This window comes from Corapipo altera, unplaced genomic scaffold (assembly GCF_003945725.1).
Source record: "Corapipo altera isolate COAL_440 unplaced genomic scaffold, ASM394572v1 23, whole genome shotgun sequence".
NCBI lineage: Eukaryota > Metazoa > Chordata > Aves > Passeriformes > Pipridae > Corapipo > Corapipo altera.
This window is the reverse complement of record NW_020884878.1, coordinates 9,194,338-9,218,281: the sequence shown is the minus strand read 5'-3', so window position 1 is coordinate 9,218,281 and position 23,944 is coordinate 9,194,338. Positions and strand designations below refer to the sequence as shown.

The 23,944-nt window shown below is 37.8% G+C and overlaps 1 protein-coding gene across 3 annotated transcripts in view; it reads left to right on the top strand.

The window, feature by feature from the left end:
* Window positions 1–10,596: 10,596 nt before the first annotated feature.
* Window positions 10,597–23,944, top strand: part of VRK1 (VRK serine/threonine kinase 1) — a 33,778-nt gene continuing 20,430 nt past the window's right edge. For 2 of the 3 annotated variants that reach the window (XM_027638102.1, XM_027638104.1), the window contains exons 1-4: window positions 10,597–10,701; window positions 17,879–18,040; window positions 19,553–19,608; window positions 23,865–23,934. In XM_027638102.1, the coding sequence (XP_027493903.1) occupies window positions 17,884–18,040; window positions 19,553–19,608; window positions 23,865–23,934 (283 nt within the window). In that variant the 5' untranslated portion in view covers window positions 10,597–10,701; window positions 17,879–17,883. Of the gene's footprint in view, window positions 10,706–17,878; window positions 18,041–19,552; window positions 19,609–23,864; window positions 23,935–23,944 lie in introns of all 3 variants that reach the window. The other variant, XM_027638103.1, reaches the window with a different exon arrangement.

Here is a 23,944-nt window from a genome sequence, read left to right as displayed (position 1 = left end):
CTGTCAGTATATGGTGTCATAAAAACTGCTGAACTTGCTTCTTTATTTATATCATTGATGTAGGTTTAATACCATTTAAATATCTTCAAAGCCATGTCTTTACTGAAGAAATTAGTTGTTTCAACAACTAATAGATAGTAAACACTTTCTTCCTAATATACTTCAGTTGAATGCTATTGGCAGCTGGGGGGGGACAAAGCATGGCATCTCCTGTCAAAAAGCAGACAGTCTGCAGGGAATGCAGAACTCCTCACCTCCACCATGAGATATGCAAGGTCATCTTTTGAATGTGTGGATGGAGTCAGGTTCAAGTATGTGAAGGGAAAGAAGGAGGTGGAGGAATGGAAGAAAAAGCAAGAAATTTAACCTATTCCCCAAGAACAAATCATAAAACAGAGAACCCATCAGATTCTATATGATTTATCTCTGCCCTGGTAATTTCACTGTGGCAGAGGACAAAACTGACTAATCATGTTTTCCTAGTTGCTACTACTACATTAATTAATTCAATGCTTTCAGCAGATGTCTGTATGAAAATACAGCAACTCGACTTGAAAAAACAGATCTTAAAAACAGAGGTCTTAGGAGGTGAGATAATACTCAAGTAAAACAGTAGTTCTCTGAATAACAGGGCCAGTGGCAGTGATATGGAAAATAAGCAAATCAGACCCTGAGGACAGAAAGAAGATAGAGAGAAAGAGCAAAGTTACAGTGTGTCTCCTGAAGTCGAGGGTGGAAAAGTGCTGAGATTGTGTGTGAAGCTAATGTGTGTTTCTGCAACTTCTTAAAAAGCCTTGCATATCTCTCCAGTGAAAAATATGTTTGCAGTTTTCCTCACCTGCCATTGGAAAGAAAGAATTTACTAATTTACTATCAGACAAGAGATCCATGCATATTTGGATCAAGTTATTCTCATGGAATACCTGTCTACAGATATCCAAACAAGTGGCTTTTAAAGCAAAGAGCACTGGTCCCACAGAAGATGCCTGCATTAATGGTGCTGCACATTGAAAATGCAGCACTGTTGATTGTATTGCAAACATCCCCCATCTTCACCTGCCTCCTTGTAGCGAGGAAGATACTGTCCTGTCTCCCATCCATTCATCCTGAGCCTGTGCTGCTGCCAGCATGTGTGACAACTATTGCCAATTGTGACAGTTGTTTTTGTGAAGGGGGACATCTGTCTACAATAAAATCAGGCTAAGGTTTGCAAACTCATTCACAGAGGCCATGAAATAGTCATCAGATGGTAAAAATTACCTTCTTGGTTAAAACACAAACTGCTGTCCCAAAAGTGAGAGAGACTGTATCTGACTAACACTCACCTGAGCCAGGCTGAAGTTTGTAACATATGTGTTCAGGGAAACCCTTGTAATTGCTGACAGATGGATCACCATCTAAAGAGCCTTCCACCTCTACATGCATCTCTTATGTTTTGAAGTGTTAACATAAAAATACCTTCCCCATCATACACCAAAAAACAGGAACATGAAATTTTTGAAAAATATATCAGTATGTACTATGGATGTCTTAATCAATGACCTGTTTGCAAATGCTATCCAATGGCCCACCAGTTTTGTGGCTTTTCATAGATGGGGCTGTCTCAGAGGAATTTCACCATGACCCTAACTCTCTCCTTGGTATCCCCTTTCTCCTCTGATTGTTTCTCTAAATCTTTTGCTATAAGCTTAAAAGCAAAAATGTTCTCTGTACAGTTGGTTCCAATTAAGAAAATTAAAGCTATTTATTTTTAAACAAAAATAAAAATTACACAGACAATATTTAAGCATTTAAAGCACAAGAACAGTGAATGGGCAGGCAGTCATATTAACTCTTGACAATCTACATGATGCAACACATTTGCAGAGTAAACGCATTAGCAGTTCAGTGTTTCTTTAATTTTTGCACAGAAGCACCAATTTTTTTTTTTGTCAGATCACATTTTGTAACACAATATCAATCTTGCCATATCCATGTTCTAGACGGGCTGTAGGGATTCTGCTGTAATTATGTTAAAAATTGAAATATTTCAAAATCTGATTGACAGCTTGATTACAATAATGCATGTGATTAAATTCGGGGTGTGCTGGTGTAACGAAGGAGGGAATGTCAGTGGTAATTAACTCCATTTTTGTTAAATTTTGTTGAGCATTTCTTACTCTTAGGTTGGAGTACATTGAAACAAACCAATGAGACACCTAGCGGTAGCTTCTTTTTAGAGCTTCTTAGTGCCATTTAAGACTTGCAGAAAACCAGTTCTTATGCAAATCATATATTTTGTTACATGTCATGTAAATTTTATGTAGATTAGCATGGTCATGAACACCAAAACTATGCAGTACAGCAGCATGACAGGAAGGATACCATGCTATGCTCAAGTACAGAACAGCAGTTCTGTAAGTATTTTACCTTCTCCAGACAGCTATCTCTACATAATAAAGCTTGCCAGAAGACAGAAAACTATAGATTATAATGAAATGCAGTGGTTTATTTGTAATTTTCATTGTATCACGTCTCCTCCCAAGGAAACAATCAATGATTTCTGCCCCTTCTACTTCCTCAAAGAGAGTTTGTATGAGACAATTAATCCACCAAATACCTATTCATATTAAGATGGATTAAATTTTTTGATATTAAAAAAGGATGCAATGTGTGCTTATTTTCACTAACTTTTTGGTTATTCCTCTCTGAACAACAAGCTCCTTGGACAAAAACTGCTGTGTCCAACCTTAAAAAAGATCTTAAGTATTTAGAATATTGTTTAGAAATAAAAATGTTACCTAAATGATAAATTTTTAGTGCTCTCTCTCTCATGGAACTGATGGATAAATGCAGATATGAGAAACTATTATATCCTAGATTCAAATAATTTAAGGTGTTTTGCCACACAGTATAATAGACTCAAATTTGTGTTCCTACACTGGTCTGCTGATATCTTCTAACCTTGATATTTTGCCTGCCCATCTCTTCCACAAGTTTTATTGTCCTTTCTAATGTCTCCCTTATGACTGCAACATCTATTCCAGACCAATACTCTTCCCTTGACCCAGATTTTATTCCCTTTTAAAAGACTGTAACCGCTGACTTGTCAGAAACCCGGTTACCCATATTTGTTCTATTTTTGGGAGTAAGGGGATAGGGTAGAGCAATTAACAAAGCTTTGGAATTGTTTTGGCATGTACTGACTGTAATATCTTTCAACAAATGTTATGCTTTCCTCTGTATCTGGGTAACATTCAGTAAACTTTGCTTCCTAGCAAGATATAGATGGTAAAAATAGATAAATTAGATGCAATGTAATATAATAAAGCGAAAGATAAATATATAAAGTTGACATTCTGTGGTGGGTTGACCTTGGCTGGATGCCAGGTGCCCACCAAGCTGCTCTATAACTCCCCTTTCCAGCTGGACAGGGGAGAGAAAATAAGCTGGAAAACAACTCATAGGTTGGGATAAGGCAGTTTACTAAAGCAAAAGCGAAGGTTTGTGCATGAACAAGCAAAGAGAAAAAAAAATAGTTTTATTCTCTGTTTCTCAGCAGCAAGCAATGTTCATCCACTTCCCAGAAGCAGGGCTTTGCCACTCATAGTGGCTGCTTCAGAAGGCAACCATCATTACAAATACCCCCACTTTCTGCTCCTTTCCTTAGCTTTTATATCTGAGTTGAATCATATGGTATGAAATATCCCTTTGGTTAATTTGGGTCAGCTGGCCTAGTTGTGTTCCCTCCCAGGATCCTGCCCACCCCCAGCCCCTTGATAGGGGAGGAATGTTGAGACAGCACTATGAGGGCTGCTATGGGGAAAGGAACTCCATTTCAGCCAGATCCAATGCACGTTCTCATTTATTTTCTGTGAAAGGAAAGGAAGAGATTGCTAGAGAAAGTAACAAGTACATGGTGATTCTTTATTTTTCCAATCACACAAATACATTTTCAAAAAGTGGGTAGAAAGATGTTATTTTTTCTGTTTTCAAGTAAAAGAGTTAATATTGCATTGTTCAGAAATCCACTGTAGAAAACCTGTGACAGCTTGGTGACCTTGGAAGTGATAGTGATGCCTTTAAGCAGGAGGAAATATGGGACTGCAGATAGGGAGTACAAGGCACAGAGCTCTGCCTGTTTGCATCAAAAGAGTGTTTTAAAAAATACAACCTCATTCTTTCTTGCATTTTGCTACAGCCTCATCACCTAAAGAGATCACCATTTGATCAGTAAGTGTACAGCTAGGTATAAGCTCATCTCGTTCAAGAGATCTATATCCTCTGAGCTACAAAGGATAACAAATAATAAGTTTATAGAATTCTGGTTTCTTATTTAAATAGTGTGTAGTGATAATATTAATATTTAACAAAGTAGAGTTTGGAGGTATGCTAATGACCACAAGAAAATTTCAAACCTCCATAATGTACTTTAATCATCAGCTGGAGATCAAAAGCCACCACGTGATTTTATACAGCATGGGCAACTTCCAGAACTGCTTTACATGGAAAGAGATCAATGGTAAAATTGGTAGATACAGCAAAGCTTTGCAATAAAAGCATTTTATGTATCTTGTTCAAAGTATTTAAGTGGCTTTTAGATCACTGATTGAACCATAGACATTATAAAGTGGAACCTTTTAATACCAAAATAAATTTGCAGAGTAAAATTCCATTATAGGGAAAAGCATTGCACTGCAACAGGACAGATAATAATTCTTTCACATGTAATGGGATATATGAAATGTTTGATGATAAACAGAAGTTCTTTGCATCGTTCTATTTAGATTCCATGAGCTGTTGTTTGTGTGCATGTGAGTGTATCTACAGCATAGGAGAGACAGGGCCCCCCAGATAAAATGCATGCCTACCTATAAATATAACTCTAACTAAGATGGGTGAAGACACTTCATAGTCAAGACAATTCAGTCATTTAAGTAGAAAAAAACTGTCCATGCATATGAGTTTGGACCCTGACCAAAGAAAACATACAAATGCTTTAGAAACTCATGAAAGTCCTTTAATTTGGATTAATTTAATGCACTTCAAACAAACGCTAGCCTTAGAAGCTTCAAGTTATTTAAAATTATTCCCTTTAACAGCTTCAAATCACATGTCTGTTAGCATCACAAAACTGCCAGAAAAAAGTGAAACTTTCAATGGATCTCACTCTGTAGCTTTTCTTCCACAGCATTTTTATTAATTCTTCTAATGCTTCATCCCCTTTCCCAATTAAATTATTAGGTACTCTGTAGAGATTGAATCTCTTCGACCCCATATTCCATTCCTCCTTTTAATGATATAACTATTTAATTTGGGGAATGAATACAGAGGACAGATTATATTTTCAAAGAGATGCAAGATTCACAAAGGCCTTTCCTGCCTCAGCATTTTAATTTTGAATTTAAAATGTTTTGAATTGTACAATTAGTAAATTTTTAATGCATAATATAAAGTTAGGAGTCAAGAAATCCGGGTCTTACTTCAACGTTTGTTAAAAATTTCCTTTGTCACTTCAAGCTAAACAAATTTTACTCAGCATCTCTCTCTCTCTCTGATTCTTCATTTTTAATAAGGAGTAAATATTTATTTGCTGGAGTGATTCTTTATTAAGTTCTTTAGGAAGTTGATCTTATCGTAAAACAATATTGTACCTTCCCTTGGTGAAGAAAACTTAGGTGACAACCTTATCTCATGTGTAATTTTTTTAGACAGATGTGTAGTAACCGTACTGGGCAAATAAATTGTCTTATCAAATGGATTGAGTGTTTGAAATAATAGCTTCTTAGTCCCCGTATTTTCAAGGAATTAATAAGCAAAACTTTAAATTCTTACCTAAAAAATAAAAAAATGAGTCTAATTCACTAAAGACATCTGGAAATTTTGTTCCTAGCCACCTTTTAATGGCACTCAGCCACAATAGGATGTTCTCCTAAACAATGCACAAGCTCTGAGGTTACTGGGCAGATCCCTTTAAATTCTCTTGGAATGTATATTGGTGGATAAACAAGACAACTCTTGAGTGCCATACTGCTATTTCCAGAGAACCGTCATCAGTCTTCTAAAGTTTAATAAAAACGCATTAGAGAAAACCCCCCACATTTAATTTATATACCTCTTTCTACTGAGGAAAATAGTGTGAAATGTGAATGGGAGGAAAAAAATAATTTTTTCCCTACTGTCAGCATATTCCCACTGCAGTATAACACGTAGATATGATGGAGAGCTAAATACCTTGTGCACCACAGAAGGTGCACCGTGGGCAGATGGTAACACAAAGCTACTGAGTCAAGAACTGCTTCTTGGAATGTGATCATACCACTGTTCCTTCTCAAACTGTTGATAAACTCTGACCACAAGATTTTTAGCAAAACTGTTTTGGTCTAGCACTTCACGAAGACTTTAATTTGAAGCAAATACCATGGTGATTTTTAGGAACAGCAACCTTAATCTCTTTTCCCATCTGTGGTCCTCAAACCTCAGTTAGGACACCTGAATGTAGTGCATATATAATCTTTTATCGAGCCTCTGTGGTGGCACAGTCTCCCCATTCATTTCGGAACTGTCTCTTGATTTTTTATTTTTTACTTTTTGCTTTCTTTAAAGCCTTATGTGTAGTATGGCAAGGTGTTTGTGAAATTTATAAGTGCTTTTTCTTATTTTGCAAATGAAAAAAAAAGGCTGCAGAATGGAAACATTCTCGAGTTCTGAGACATTTAATTCTATAATCTTTGGATTAGAGGAAATGTGAAGAACATAATGTAAAAATACTACTGCATCATTTAATAACTTTTGAAATCCAAAGGTAATTTAATATTTTTTAATAAAAAAAAAGCAACAATCTTATGATGTTTCATGGCTTTAATTTTCAAGACCAAAATGTACTACTTTTAAATTTCTTGATTGTTCCTTGCTTACTTGCATCTGCATATGAAAAATATGTGCACATCTTCTGCTCCAATATGCCATTCTGATATCTTGCAGAACTTTAGCCCATGAATCACAGCCTAAAAAAAAAATATGGTAAAGCAGAAATAAGCCTAACTGAAGTATAAAACAGTCTCACTTTTTTTATTTGATGTTTTCACTGGAACTCTCACATTCATGCATTCCTGTGTTTCATTCTACTAAACCTTGTGAGAAGGCACTGAAAGAACTCAAGAGATTTCACCTACCTTTCTGACCTTGTCTAACAATTCCTGAAAACTTTGAGAAAGTATTTTAATCAATTCATGCCTCAGACTTATTACTGTAGAATGAAATTTTGAGGATAAATAATTTGAAACTTTTTAACTTTTTCTTTTTCCTTTTTTTATTGTGAGGTAGGAGGATTCAAAATATTCTTTGTACTATTTTGAGTCTTTTGAGGAACATTCTTAGTAGTGAGGATGTAAATTGCATATCTTGTGGAATTGATAAGTACATATAGATATCCTGAAAGAATAACCATTTATGAAATGGCTATTCTCCATTTATTCTTGAGTTTCACAAAACTGAAAACTTTCTAAAAATGTTCAAGGTCATTCTAGGTAATTTTATGACAAGCTGGTTTCGAAGAATTTACACTGTAGTTTGATCACTATTTCTTTAGATGTTCTTGTCAAGCCACTTTCAAGATGTGATACCTTTTAACCCATTGCTAAATTATGTTTCCAACTTCTTATATACTGTAGTACATTATATATTGCAAATTTACTACTACTTAAAAGTAGCATTTGAATTCTTCTTAACAGCTGTAACTGTAGTGCATACACAGATTTGATTAACCATTTCATTTAAGATTAGAGATCTTTTTAAGTAAAAGATACACAGGCCTCTCTTTGGTAAAGAACCAAACATGGTTATCAAATTTAAAATAATTCTTAAAGCATGTTTGAGAGTTGCAGTCAGCATATTCCAGGAATATTCTTACTACCTATTACAGTGAAGGATGATGCTGAGAAATCCATTCTATGCTTTTGATCATCCCCCTGTACTCGCGACTGGTGAGGCTGCACCTCTAATCCCATGTTCAATTTTGGGTCTGTCACTGTAAGACAGACATTGAGGTGTTGGAGTGTGTTCAGAGAAAGATAACAGAGCTGGTGAAGGGCCTGGAGCACAGTGATGAGAGGCTGCTGAGGGAGCTGGGCTTGTTTGTCCTGGAGAAAAGGAGGTTCAGGAGAGACCTCATTGCTCTCTACAACTACCTGAAAGGAAGCTGCAGACAGGTGGGGGGGTCTCTTCTCCCAAGTAACAAGCAATAGGGCAAGGTGAAGCAGTCTTAAGTTGTGCCAGGGGAGGTTTAGATTGAATATTAGGAAATTTTTTTCAGTTAAAGGGTTGTCAAGCATAGGAACAGGCTGACCAGCGATGCATGGAGTCACTGTCTCTGGAGGTATTTAAAAGACCCGTAGATGTGGCACTTAGGGACATGGTTTAGCAGTGGACCTGGTAGTGTTAGGTTAACAGTGTTAGGCTGACAGATGGACTCAATGATCTTAAAGGTCTTTTCCAACCTAAAAGATTCTATGATTCTATGATTGTTTGGTCAATACTTGCTTTTCTATGACCTAGACAAACCTCTGACAGTATATAGGGAACATGTGAGAGAAGTTGTGGCCGCTCCAAGTTTGGTTAATACTTGAAGAATTTCCAGCTGCAGCTGTATCAACACAAATGCATACAGATTGGCTAAAAAAGCCCCATCTCTTTAGTGTATGGAAATGTAACACACAAAAGTCTCTGCCCTGATAGTTTATTGGCAGAATTTTATGATTTTTTAGCAAGAAGTAGGACCGATAAATTGAAACTATTCCTTTTGCTTAAATCTGAACTGATTATTCTGGCTCAACAAAGAAAAATCAGAGGCAGAACGAGGGCCATGTTTTATTCTTCCTGCAAGAAAGATATTCTTTTTTTGACCAAACTTTTATATGGAATAGCAGAATTTACTTAGATCTCCATGGCCTCATTGTTAAGACTGCTTGCAGAATGACATCCTGAAGCTCAACTTTTCACTGATGTTCTAAAAATTTTGTTTTGGAACTTGAAGCCTACATTCTATTAAATTTAAATGTGATTTATGTATAGAAATGTAATATTTAGTAAATTTCTCATTTTATTTTCTCTATTTGAATCTTAGAATGGTTTCATGATCCCAGTAATTCAACACTAAAGAGAATGGTGCTTCAAGTGAAACACTACCACGTGGTAGCGTTCACTTCTTTCAAACATACTTCTGGTCTTTCCTATGAGCAATAATACCCTAGAACATTCAGAACAGTTCAATTCTTGAACATCTGCAGGACTACCTGGTATTTCTAAATAGATTTCTATTATTCTTAATTTAGACAAGGTTTTTTAAGGAAATCTATATAAGTACTGTCATGATGAACATACTATGGAATTACAGTTCTTTGTTTTAAGCTACTTAGTACTTCTAAAATTGCAGCATGTGAAGATGGTGGTTATGAAAACATAATACCATTTTAAAGATTTAAAACACCCAACAAATTAACAAAACAAAACCACTGTCCTTTCATTTTTCTGCCTCGTCCCCTAAATTCCCTGTTTTGGCATGCCTTTAATCTTCTATGCCTGTCTCCCACTTCACAGCTTGGCAGAAGGAAGTATGGGTGTGAAGACGTTTGTACCTGACAATAAAAGAAGGAGGTGTAGATGTGGCACTTAGGGACATGGTTTAGTGGTGAACTTGGTAGTGTTTAATGTTGGAACTAGATGATTTTAAAGGTCTTTTCCAACCTGAGTGATTCTATGATTTTATGTAGTGATACCAGGTGACAAATAGGTCAGACCTGCTCCAAGAAGCAAAATTCTATGATTTGACTGGGACTGGGGTGGCTGGAGGGATTGGGTTTGGCCAGGGCATCAGTCACACGAGATGAAGAATCACTTCATGACCTTGGTCCTTGGAAACCCAGTGGCCTGTGTTTTGACCTGTCTCCTGAACAGGGGTTATTGCCACACAGTAAGTGACTTCACCACCTTGGAGTGGAGTCACCACTCCAAGGTGGTGGAGTCATCTTTGCTGAAGGTGTTTAACGAAAGACTGGACATGACACTTAGTGTTAAATTCTAGTTGATGTGGTGGTGTTCAGTCATAGCTTAGACTTGATGATCTGAGGTCTTTTCCAAGCCAATTGATTCTGTGATTCTGTGGTATCAGCTGGACAAAGTCCTTCTTAAAATCATTGTGAATTAAAACCGGGTTTCCTTATAACTTTCAAAAAATTTCCACTGAGAGAGTTGTGAAGCACTGGAACAAGCTGGGCAGGGCAGTGACCGAGTCATCATCCCTGGGAGTATTCAGCGAATGTGTGGATGTGGCACTTGGGGACATGGTTCAGTGGTAAACAGGGTGGTGGTTCTGAGTCGACGGTTGGACTTCTCCAACCCAAACAATTCTGATTCTAAAAGACCTCAGCCCTTGGCCCATCGCGGGCGCTGTTCCTGCGGGGAAGTGTAGTCCATGATCTCTTCGGGCGGCCATGGAAGGGGCCGTTTTGGACTACACTTCCCAGCAGGTATCGGGTCCAGGGCGGGGCGAGGGCTGGCGGCCGCCCGGGACGGACCAATGGTGGCGGTCGATGCTGGGAGGTGGCGGTGGGCCGGGCGGGCCGGCGGGACCGCGGGCAGTGCGGGAATTTCGGACCGGGAGGAGGGAGCGGCGCCGGGCTCGGCGCGCGGGAGATACTTGGGACCGGCGGCTGCTTCTGCGGTGTAGGTTGTTTGTTTTTTTGGTTTTTTTTTTTAAGAGGCGAGTTTTAGGGCGCTGTTTCGCTTCCCCTTTGCCCTGCCGAGCGTCCCCCGCCCTGCTGGCGGGTCTTCCCGCGTCCCTGGCTGAGGAGGCCGGTGGTGCCGCCGGGGCCGCGCCCTGTTCCTCCTCCTCGTCTGCCTCCTGGGGTAGGGAAGGCGCCTTCCTTTCCCTCCCCCGTCCTAGCCCGTGGCGCCAGAGGATCTCCGTGGGCCGGCAGGGAGGGAGGGAAGGGGGGCAGGTGGGGCAGAGCTCCCTCGGTTTCACCCTTGGGGTCTCCTGCCCCCCCCTTCCCCTGCCCGGGCTGTGGGCTCTAAACCTGCCTGCGGTCGCACCGGTCTAAGTTTCTTTCCTTCCTGTTTGTTTGTTTTTTTAGCCCTAAGGCGAGGTGGGGAAGGCTGAGCACAGGCTGTGCTCAGTGACACTTAGAGGTTCGTCACCTTCAGAATCATCCCGGTGAGGCATCACCTCGGCTGGGAGGCGTTCCTGAGTTGTGCTTTGAACATAAATTGTTTATTTATTTTTTTAAATACAGGCCTACAAATAACAAAAATCTGCGATTTTAGGATCAGGACAGGCCTGTTGTGTAAGAATTGGGCTAAGCTGGTTTCTGTCTGTCAGTGGTCGTGGTTTCTCTTTGCTTCCTATTTTCTCGCCATTTACCTTCCTTGTTTAAGACTGAAGCAGTCACAGGCAGGGTGAACCCCGTTATTCTCTTTGTTTCTCGATTTGTGCTCGAGAACTAATAAAATAAAACCAAAAGCTTTTGTTAATTCATAGGGAATCCATGGACCCTTTTTATCACTAACAAAAATACCAAAGCTGTTGTGAAGCTTCCTGTAACTATTACTGTGTCAAAAGGCATGTGCCTTCCTCTGTAGGAATAAGATGTCCACTTAATTCTTGGGGATAATCCCCAAGTGAGGTAAGATTCCTAATGAATTTCAGAGCTATTGATCTTTATACAGTGGGCCAAATGATCAAAAAGCCTTTAAGTGTCTCACTCACATGTATTAGGTATTTGCAGTTGGTTTGGTGGTGAGGTGATTTGAAGTGACAGATGAGTTGATACCTTACAAGGCTCAGTGGTTTTTATTGCAATAACTGAGTAACGTTCAAGATTTTGAGAACAACCTTAAATAGTGTTCAGAAGAAGGCAATTTAAAATTAGTATCACAGTAATTCTTCTTGTAAATTACTATTTCCTACCTCTGAACAAGCTGCGTTCTAGAATTCTAAGCCATTTTGGTTTGTTTAGAAAAAGAAAGGAAAAAAGTTGTTTATTTGGTCCAGTGTTTTGCTGTTGTGATGAAATGCTTCTCAGTAATAGTGGTCCACCAGTTGCATTTATTCATTTTGTCTAAAGAGACATTTTTTTTTAATTTCTTGGACATAGAACCCTAGTGCCTCTAATTGTCAGATGTCTTAATCATAAGAAAACTAGATTATAGAGGTTTTCACAGGAGAAACACAGTGATAGACCAGTCACAGAATGCCTGATTTATTCAAGAAAGTCTTTTTTCACTGTCTACCTCGTTTGTGTGACAAGCCACTGACACTTCAGTTATTGTTTCGTGTGGTCCCTCCTGTGAAACAGTTCTACAGTATTCAGAAGCCTTAATCTGTTGGGTTCTTTCTTTCCCACTCCTTGAGCAAAATTTTGGTTTTGTTTTCTCCTTGTCTTAATTTATTTTTTTTTCGAAGCAGACTTAAATTTCTTGCAATGACTGATGAACAGTGTTAATGACACATAGATTTCAAAGCCTTGCTCTGGGACTACCTACTCTTGAAGAGGAGCACAAGTCCCCAGTATGCCTTCTCTGGGCTGAGAATGAAAATAGGTTCTACTAAGATAAACAACTGTAAAAATGACAATTTTCAGAGAATAAAAGAGGAGGATGAGGAAGAAACCAGTCTGTCTTGACACACAGCAGAAACACTTCTTTCGAAATAAATTTGTTTTACATTCATTTCAGAGATTTATTGATAATGGATGCCAGCAAGAATTGAGAAGTGGCTATTCATATTTATTCAAAGAGTTCAAGTATCTCTCAAGTAGCAGCCATTGCAGACAGCATTTGTAAAGATAACACCACTGATATGCAGACAATTTTGTATCAATAGTGCTATCTCAAGTACAGTGTATTCTGTTTCTTCCAAGATGTTTTATTAGGGAGAAGAATAAGAACCTTTGTAGTAGTAAGAGGCTTTTGGAGAGAGTTTACACAAATAGACTTCTGTTATTCACACTTCTTAGTAGCAAAATCTTTGTTTTGAGCACATTGTAGCCACATAAAATGCTGCTGTTTACAATCACGTACCTTGAAAATTGTTCTTGTCAGGCACCTTAGCTAAGTAGGGGCAGGTCTGATACTTGAATGATAGCACAGTACTTGACATCCATGGCACTGTTTCCAAGGACTTTACCATGATTGCAGGCACTAATGAATTAAGCTTCACAATACCTGTGGGATAGAAGATATTTCTGTTTATTGATGGGAAGAAGTAATTGAGATGTGGAAAAGTTTAAGATGTTTTTTTCTTTTCTTGGAGGAGTGGTGGTGTTGAATTTTTAAAGGTGATTTTAGGGAGAAGTAGATAACTTTATTCCAGTTGTGCAATCTGTGGTAGGCAGCTCTGTGTAATGTTTGTTGGTTCATAAGTTTCCTGACAAACTCCCCAGGTTTGCTGTATTGTGAATTGAAAAGCACATAGAATGATAGAATTTGCATTAAAATGTCATTATCTTTTTTTGTGATTTTTATATTTTTTTCCTAGCTCTGTATTTTCACATAGCAAATTTTTGCAGTTTCCATGTGTCTTTGGTTTCAAGCAGTAGAGGATACATGAATGCATTTATCCAAAGAAATGTTAAAGCATGTGCAGCCATTGCTAAAATGTTTCATTGGATAACAACTTTTTTTGCAAAAGAGTCCTCAGTATTGTGCATGGTGCCCATTGCAAGCGATCACTGTTTGGCACCTATGGCCTACTGATAGCTTGACCAACTTGTAAGTAGGCACAGTGCCATCCTAACAGATGGGTGTGAATACAGACAGCCAAGAAACCATGTCTGTGTATCTAGTGTATTTGTTAAGGGCAGGGTTCCCAGCTGGGGATGTTCAAACTTATGTCCATTTTGAATTTTTGCATTTATGGATAAAGGGAAGTTGCCGTTAATGGATTTTTTTTTAAAAATAAATATCTTCGGGCATACAATTATTGACCATGTTGAACAAAATAAGGGAAGAGGGAAGTACCAGCTCTTCCTTTGATACCCTTGAGGAGCTATTTTAAGTAAACTTAATTCCCCTTTAAGTGAGGCTGCTATCAAGAGTCTCACTGTGACTGTCAGAGATGTGAAGCATATCAGTAGGTTTGTTTCAGGGGCCTGCCAGCCTTATTGTAAAAGAGGCCATGAAATCTTCTTTTATGGGCAGCAATCTGTCCAGCATTCAAGCACCTAAGTGCACCTGTCCAAGTCTAGACAGAATTATTTGTAGTAACTCAGAGGTCAAGGGGTACAGTCCTTCAAGCTCTCTTCATGTCTCTTATATTGACAAGATATTGGCAATAAATTGCCTCTTAGCTTGAGGACAGTATGCTCATTTTGGATACGTTTTGGTATCCTTTGGATGACAGTGAGTGTGATCTTGTCCACATGTGAGTCATTAGGCAACACCACTGATTTTTGCACTTTTTCTCCTTATCTGAGTCAGCCTTGGGGCTCCAGACTTCTGGTTTATTATTCCGTTACCACTTCTAATGATTCCAGTCCTTTATTTTAATCCATTTCCTGATTTGGGTGTCCTGAGAAGCTGCTTAAAGGTCTGCAGTGATCTTTTTGGTCTGCTCTTATAAGTGATGTCAACGTGTAGCCATTTCTACCACTCTGTTCCTTCTGGCACTTTGACACCATGGTTTTCTCATTGGTGTGGTCTTATCTGAGCTGGTTGGAATTGCACTTTGTGCTTGAAAGTCTCATTTTTCTCTGTAGAAAATCTGGAGAAAGGATCTTCCTCTAGGACAGTAAAGTATGTATCAGCTTGAAGATAAAAAAAAGATGAAGGAATGTACAGAGGAGTTTCTTGAAGACTGTGGATAAAGCTGTGGATAAGTTAGTCTTAAAATGTAAGTGTAAAATGTGTCTTGATTGTAGGGAAGAATGTTACTGTGCAGAAGTGGAAATACGGAAGGTAATGCAGAATTTAAACATCCTATTTTGTGATAATGAGGAAGCTTGTGCAATGTAGGTATTGATAAATACCAGTCTCTTCCTGTGATGTGAGTTATTTAATTTTGTTTTGTTGAAGTTACTCTTTTAACCAGAGTAGGTATTCAGATGTGGTTCTGTGACACAAAGATACTTCCCAGATTAATAAGGACTCTGAAAAAAACAGAACTTCAGCATAGAATGCTACACCTTCTTTTCTGAATTTGTTTCTGTATTGAATGACTGGTGTCTGCAGACTGCTTTCTGCCAGAGTCCACTACTGTCTGACGAGATTATTTTAGATCTTCCATGTATGAATTATGCAATATTTAATATCAAATTTACTTATTTGAAGATAGTTGGTGCAATACGGGATTTCCAGTTTAAGAGACTAATACAAAATATACTAAAACCAATACAATTTTAAGTTACACTTGGCAAATTACAGCAATGGCAATACACAGTTCAGTCACAATACTGATGCGATTCTCAATACTGATTTCTGTACTGTGTTCACTCTCACAATGCCGATGTCCCCAGCTGGACGTTCCAGGGAAGGAATATGTGGATTGCAACCAGCTCAAGCCCATTGTTCTCTTCGAAGTTCTTTTGCTAGTTATTTAGTTTTTGCATGCTTATATTGGACTGAGCCTCCTATATACTCCTCCCCCCCCACCTTCTGCTGACCAGGCTAACTCTGGGAGACATTTACACCTCCATTTGATCCACTTAACAATTTTAAGCTCCACTCAACTGTTTTCCTAAAACAAAGACCACCCATCAGCCCCCTTTGTGTTGAGCTCAAGTGCATTATTGCCAGAGCTCCTTGGGCATATCACCATTTTCCATCTCCACGTTTGGGCTTTATTCTGTCACACTTCACCTCTAGGGGTTTGGTCGATCACAGTTGCAGACTTGAGTATTAGGGGACGGAATAACATTTTCAGGAAACTTGACAGTTATTCTTGCATTTAATAAGTAGAGAAATGTTTATGGGCTGCCCTCTTCAGATGTTAGTTGGATGACAGACATTATTTGAGGAAGAAAATTTCCTGAAGATACTACCCAGTCAGAAGAGTCTTGTAGGAGGGGGAGTGCTTTGGAACAGCTGTTATTGTTATGCAGTTTTCTTTTTGGGAAATTAAAATAAGTCCTAAAGGGACATTAGAACTGAAAGAGGAAAACTGATGTTAAATAACTGATATTATGGTTATTGTACTGAGGAGCTAGACTAAGAGGAAATAGGTATTTTGCTATCCAGAAACTTTCTCAGTTGTGTGTTAATATTCCTTTCTGCTTCCAGCAAAATCATAAAATCCCACCAGTCAGAATGGTATCTTTTAGAAAATAACCATGACTCTACATGACTTTTATCTGCATAAGGTAGAGGGAAAGATCACTTTATAAAACAATTCATGTAAAGACACCCAAAGCACTCTTTGCCATGTCATGGCTACATATTCAGTAAGTTCTTTTACTGCAGCAAAATCTAACTGCTAAAAACTCACAACATTTATTTGCTCGAAATAAGGCCTTCTGCTCAGAAAGACTTTGGGGTGATGGTGGATGAAAAGCTGGACATGAGCAGTCAAGTAGCTCAGAAAGCCAGTTGTATCCTGTGCTGTATCAAAAGCAGCATGGCCAGCAGGTCCAGGGAGGGAATTCTGCCCTTCTGCTCTGTTTTGGTGAGACCCCACCTGGAGTGCTGCATCCAGGTCTAGGGTCCCCAGCACAGGAAGGACATGCACCTATTGGAGCAAGTCCAGAGGACACCCACAAAGATGATTATAGGGATTGAGTACTTCTATTAGGATAGGCTGAGAGAGTTGGGATTATTAAGCCTGGGAAAGAGAAGGCTCTGGGAAGACCTTGTTGCAGCCTTTTAGTACTTGAAGGGGGCCTATAAGAAGATGGGAACAAACTATTTAGCAGGGCCTGTTGTGACAGGACAAGGGGTAATGGTTTTCAACTGAAAATGGGTAGTTTTAGATTTGATAGGAGAGAGAAATTTTTACGAGGCTGGTGAAACAGTGGAACAGCTTACCCAGAGAGGTGGTAGATGCATGAAAACATTCAAGTTCGGATTGGATAGGGTTCTGAACAACTTGATCTGGTTGAAGATGTCTCTGCTCACTGCAGAAGGACTAGATGACATTTAAAAGTTTCCCTCCAATTCAAACTGTTCCAAGATTCTATGATTCTGTTCTGCAGAAAGGTGCATGTTCCAGTAGGCTGTTAGGTTATTTCTGGAAATACTACTTGTCTGACACCTGAGGTTGGGGGAAGGCAACAGTTATACTTTTATTCTTAAGATCTCAAAATAGGTAGTTATGTACTAGTTTTTTGAGGACCCACTCGATGCTGCCCTGTAAACAATAAGCAGACTTTGATTCTTGTTGCTTGCAGTTATATAGGACAAAAAAATAATTAACTGTTTGGATAGCTTTTTTAGATTTTTTTTTGGTGTATTTTTTACAGCTAAGAGGAATTCCTTATATTATTACTGAAGACGTGGAATTTTTCAATATGCAAGCTTAACTCCAGGAAAACTGAGATTTATTTCATTAGTTTACTTTATTTTCCAAGTTTTTGCCACCTGTGATTGGTTGTGATTGATTGAATATGCTAGATTCTGATATTTTTTTATAGCATGTATTACAAAAGGTCTTCTAATAAGTTTCTCTTGTGAAGATTTTCACTGTCAAATTTTTTTGTGATGCCTGGAAAAATGTGGTTTTTTTCACTTAGAATTCATGCCAATGAAACTGCTTACTGCATTTCTTTTAAGGTATCTTTGTAGTGACATATTATAACTTAAACAACCCATACTTTTTCATGCTTCTAACAGATTTCTACATAAAACAAATAGGATCAGCATGTAACCTATGGGTTTTTTTTTATTTTTCCTTCCCTTCTCTCTCTCTCTCCAGGGAAAATGCCATATAATAAGAAGACTGCTGGAAAAAGAGTCCCTGCAAAAAGGAAACTTGCTGAAGTGTTTGCTCTGGGGGAGGTTCTAGCAGATACATCCAGAAAAGAATGGAAATTAGGTGTCCCTATAGGGCAGGGAGGCTTTGGACGCCTGTATCTTGGTAAGTGCAGTAATCTGTGATAATGCTTTCAAATGGAGAGTGAGATGTTTATCCTTATTCAAAACAATGAAACAATGACTCTAAATTAGAAATACAAAGTGTCTTCATGTGATCTTTGCTAGAACCTTAGCTTGGATCATGGTGTTGGAAGAAAATGACAGGACTAAACAAAAAGTAATTTTAAACACTAATTGTATGATTTTCCAGTGGTAGTTCCTTCTTTTTTTTAAACCAAAATCTTTATTACTTTTTAGCCATGGAAAAGGTAGTTTAGTATTTATATAAATTTGATTTTTGATCTGGCTGAAATATTGGATTTTTACATGAGTGTCTTTTTAATGACAAATTCTGACCTGAAGCTGTCTGAGTATGTTCTGTGGAGGCTACTGATCAGCCAGTATTTGGCTGGTTTTGACTTCAGGGTTGCTTTGATTTTTTCATTGCCTTGTGAACTTCTGACAGGTCGTATGCTTTTTTTTAATGTAACTAGTGTTTAAAAGAAATCAAAATTTTGGACTTAATAGTTTAAACCGTCAGTACAGTTCTTGTTTTGTGATGCTGTTACTGAATACAAGGGAAATTTCTTAAAGTGAATAGTGTTCCTTACTTAGTATCTCTTGAACAGATGCACAGATAAGAGAGGTCTTGAGACTAACTACTTGATTGCCCCAGTCATTTTTCAAACATTTTTGAACAGATGAAAGTTAATGTGATTGCTATAATATGGTCTTCCTCATCTTGGTGAAAAAGTTGCACTGAATTCATACCGAGTTGGGAAACAACAACAAAAAATCTGTCCTGCTTTTAAAATCAACAGACTGCAGCATAAGTGGGTTAAGAAGAAAAACAGGACCAGTGTGTGGCTTCTTGCCAGAGAAGCTTTCAATTACTTACTCAGCCTTGCTCAATGAGCTACTAAATTTACTGGAGTTCCAACTCATTCAAATTGTGTAGTTCTCCATGTTACAAATGCCTGCTTTGTGGAAGCCAAAGCGTGCTCTCTGCTTCCCCATCATTTGCACAAGGCTGTGACTCTGACTGTTCTTGTACTTTGTGCTTGCCTAACTTGATGTCCTTCATACCTGTATCTTCTGTAACAAATATCAACAGCTTATTACCAACAGAAAGTCACTTCTGGATACATGACATGGCAACTCAGTAGAGAGAATTTATTTTTCATTTTTATGTCCACAGATGGGTTATGTTTATCAGAGTCCTAGAAAACAAAAGAAATAATATTGACTATTTAAAAGTTACTGGATAGTAAAAAATAATTCCTTTATATAGTAAACTGCCAATTCTCCTCAAACAGAAGGTAGAATGCAAGATCATACCCATATACAGTAGCCTTGTCATATAGAGTAGTTCTCTTACCAATGCTAAGGTACTTGGCTGTATTCATGTCAGTACTTAATTACTTTGTCATGTGTTTGTCCATTCTGCATAGCAAATAAGTGTGTGCTTTGTGACAGTTTGCTCTCCTCCTACTAATAAAAGCTTCTTTTTTAACAGCTGATGTTAATTCTTCAAAGTCGGTTGGCAGTGATGCCCCTTATGTTGCAAAAGTGGTAAGAGAGCATTTGAATCTTCACAACCTGAAAATATTTGTTCTAGAATAGCATGTGTAATTTAAAACATCTTCTGAAAATAATGCAATTGCTGTTTAAAATAAAAGTGGGGTGATACAGAGGAATGCAGGTGAGAATTGGGACTCCTATGTATGAGGAACATCATAGTGGAACATCAGTGTAGTTGAGAAAGATTCATTAAATGGATCATATTCTGTTTCATTTGCTTCCTATAAACAACCCACATATCACCAAAGGAATGAAATCTGTCTAGCTTTTGGAGAATTTCTGTGATTCAACAGTGAGTCTGCTCACCACTGGATGTTGGTAAACTGACAGATGGCTTGGGAATAGAAAAAGCAAAACCTTGATTCCCAAGGTCTCCACAGATACAAAGTCCTTTAAATGTTTTATCATAAACCACATACCTGTTCTAATTTCTATTGAATTAAAATAGCATTGACACGTAATTTTTTTTAACCTAATGATTAGAGAGAAGAAAAAGAATTGTTGATAGCTCATTTTTAGCCCTCTGTAGCAAATGAGCGGATTGTTTTTATAGCTTGAAATTTTCTTATGTTTTTAGTCTTAAAAAAAGAGTTATTTCATTTGGTTTAGCTATTTCTCTTCCTAAGGTAAAAAGTATTTTTCTTATATTTTTCCAGAGTATTTGGTATAGATCCTACTGTCATATATGATTCCTGGTAAAGTCTTAGTAAAAAAACCAGGGAATATGGGAATAGCCGTAGTAGATCCAGACCCTGGATTATCTTGGTGGCGCTTCTGTTCCTGTGACAAAAACAAATACCAGAAACCTGTACAGGACAACTTCACAGTGTAAAAGATTAGTTTTTCAGCATAGTTCAGAACTGCACTGTTCTAACATTTTATTTATTAAACTATATGATGATACTGAAATGCTTTGCTGCAGTAGCTGGCCACATTTTAGATATGTTAATACTTTTAACATTTGTTCCTGAAACTAAAAGATCAGGTTAAATTAGAATAAAATACATTTTAGTTGATATGTGCCTTTAATCTTGATATTTACCTCTGCTGACTAAAGGGAAATTCTAGAGTACTGGTTTTGATACTGTTCAGACGCCCCAAGGTGCAGTTTGTTATGACCCTGTTTCCGAAATGTTGTCCCTTGCTGAAGAAAGCCTTATGCTTACCACACAAATGTCAGACTACCACACTTTCAACATCAGCCTGCTGCTGCTACCTTAGGTGTTGTGGGCAGGAATTCTGCACAGACCAGGAACCCCAACCTGCAGCTGGCAGCTTCAGTGTGTTCAGCCTGTGCTGTTGAGGGTGGGGGTGTCTGTCATGCAGGAACTGTGACCTGTTTCAGAGGCAGATAACAGACAGTGAGACCATCAGCAGTGGCTTGCCTGTAAGAGGCAGTGGCTTCTAATTGCTGGCTCCTGCTGAGTTTGGACTGATCAGGAAGCAGAGTGCCATTTAACCTTGATGGAAGAATCTGGTTTCACTTGCTTGGAAAATCATCAGCTATGCATTAATTTATGCTGTGTGTAATTGCTATCCCCTTCTTCCTCTGAGTCTGAAACCTGTCCATCTGCTTCTCTTCTCCACTTTAGGCTCTGAATATAGGAGTTGCCCCACCTTTTGGGTTGCCTTTATGCTAGATTCACTTTGCCGCAGCATTTGGTAAATACTTCCATTGCTAATATCCCAGATGGCTACTCACTTCTAATTTATCTTTTATAATTTTGTCTTTATGGCAATAAAGAGTAGGCCCAGTCTTTGAGCTAGCCTCACAAATGACCCATAACATATTATGTCTCTACAGTCTAGTATAAAACAACTACGGATAAGAGCCCATTTTCTGATGCCTGGGTGGTTGCTAGTTGATCCATCAGCTAAGCAAAGTGGTTAACAGCTCTGAACAATTATTAGTGTTTAACAAAATATGTGCTTCTATAGTAATGTTCTTCAAATTAAGCTATTAAAGCAGGATGGAAATTGGCTTAGTCTTTGACATATCCTCATAGTATTGATGTCTCAACAGTATGAAATGAATCACAGCTTTTATTAAAAAAAGAAATGCTTTTTAACATGTGGACCTTTCAGATGTCATTGTTCAGGAGTGGATGCAGAGTTTAATTACACTTCATTAAATTTGTGACTGAAAAAGATCAGAATTCTTAAAGTACACTTGAAATTTGTTGGGTGTTGACATGTACTCCATAATTGCTTTCATTACAATATCTCTTTGAATAAGGCATTAATTTCAGTTGTGTAAGTCATATGTTTAGAATGATCCTGGGCATAAATCTCTAGAAGTTTGAGAACTAGTGTAGCAAATAATGGACATAATTGTGTGAGCTTTCTCAGCATAGCTTATGCATTTATTTGTCTGTATGTAGAATTAATGGTATTGTGGGAAAACACCTTCACAGTCAAGCTGAAGAACTATTTTGTGGTTAAATCATTTATCCATTCCCTCAAGTATGAAAAGGTAGCAGATTTTCAGCATTTGCTCTGACTAGAGAAAGATATATCTCTTTTTCAGCGCTGCAACATAATTTTTTGTGGCATAATTTATTTATAGATAAATATTGTAAGAATTTTTAACACCTACAGTTTTTCGCTGTATTTTAGTGACAAAATAACATTCATGCCTGTGTAATCTGAATAAAAATTATATATAAGATAATTTGTATTCTAATTAAAATAGAGTATTAATGGATTGTGCTACACAGAAACAAGTGAATGGGTCAAATAACATCTGCTTGAGATAACTGCAGTGTAGGAATTTAGCTATTTATCGCTTCTGGCCTGCTTATGTAATCTCTGTATTGCTATGTTGTTGTCCATTGTGTATAAATAAAAATCTGTGTGTGTGTTGATCAGTTAGTCAAGCTGGTTTTGGTCTTGTTATTTTTTTCTTGTTCCTGGCTGAAGTCTGACTGTTGGTCCCACAAAGAGGGGGCTCTGCTCCGTTGTTTATCAAGGTAGTGCTGCTGGAGACAGTGAGGTGGAGATAGGTGGTAGGTTTGTAATCAAGGGTCCAGGCCTGGGAGTGGTGCCCAGGCTGATCTCTGCTCTCATTCTGACCTGTCTGCCTGACTCTGCCCTGCTCCCAGACATCAGTGTGTGCTGCAGCCCACGGTCATTGGCGTGTTTGATCTCTTTACATTGCTACCTTAATGTCAGACAGCAGTAAACCTCTATTAGCTGAGTGGTATAGTCTGCCCCTTAGCAATTTTCTGGATCATTGCATCTGCATTTAAAAGTTAAAAGTTAAAATTAAAACTGTTTAAAATTGACGTGTATCTTAGAACTTCTCTTAATATCGTATGATTGTATTATTTCTGGGTTTCTTTGCCAGTAACTGCATATGTGTTGTTATTTCTCAAGTATAGGATGTTCCGAAACAGGTATTTTCACTGAGATAGAATGAATGTGGACATATGTGAGTAACTAGACTAAAATATATTGCTTAAGCTCATCTCAAAATCAGTTACTCAAAAATTACAAGAGTTGAATCACTGGTTTTTTCTGTGCCAAGTTTTGGAAATGTAGTGTCAAAGTACTTGCCCATTTGCTATTTTTGCACTTTGGTGTTTTCATAAAAATTTCTCCCTTGAACTTTACTTGTTACATGGTTCCCATAAATTTGTCCTTTGAAAATGGAACTGAAATACCTTATATTCTGTTAAATGCAAGATAGGCTCTGAAGTCAAAACAGGTATAGTTCTTATAATTTAGTTTAAGACAAATTTTGAAATCCTCTGTAATTTTTATCTCTGTCATCTAATGTGTGAAGGGAACAAAATGCCTTATGTTCAGCAAGAATTTAACTTTTGTTAAGGTTTTTTTCATCAAGTCATTACAGGTGTTATTTTGAGATCACTGATGGCTACTGCAATTGATGCAATCCAGCTTTAATCTGGAAAATCTGAGATAATGAGTGTTGTTTAATGTTCTCTGCTAAACTTTGCCAATTATTGGTAATATTTCTATACATTTCAGTCAATTTGTTATTCTTTAGTCGTTCGTTATGGGACAGTATTCTTTGATACCCTTAATGTTAAGCAATTTATAATAAAAATAACTTTTTAGAGCTAAACTTCTTTTATAAAAAGAAGATTCAGTTGAGTTTGTCAGCACTGGGTAGAACATTTGAGGGAGAATATGTTTTTATAGGGTGAATGTTATATTTTGTAAGCTTTTAATAATTATTAGACACTAACACAGCAGTTTTTAACCAATTTTAAATTGTCTTAAAGGAACCCAGCCAGAATGGACCACTTTTTACTGAGTTAAAGTTCTACATGCGAGCTGCTAAGCCAGATGAAAGTAAGCAGTC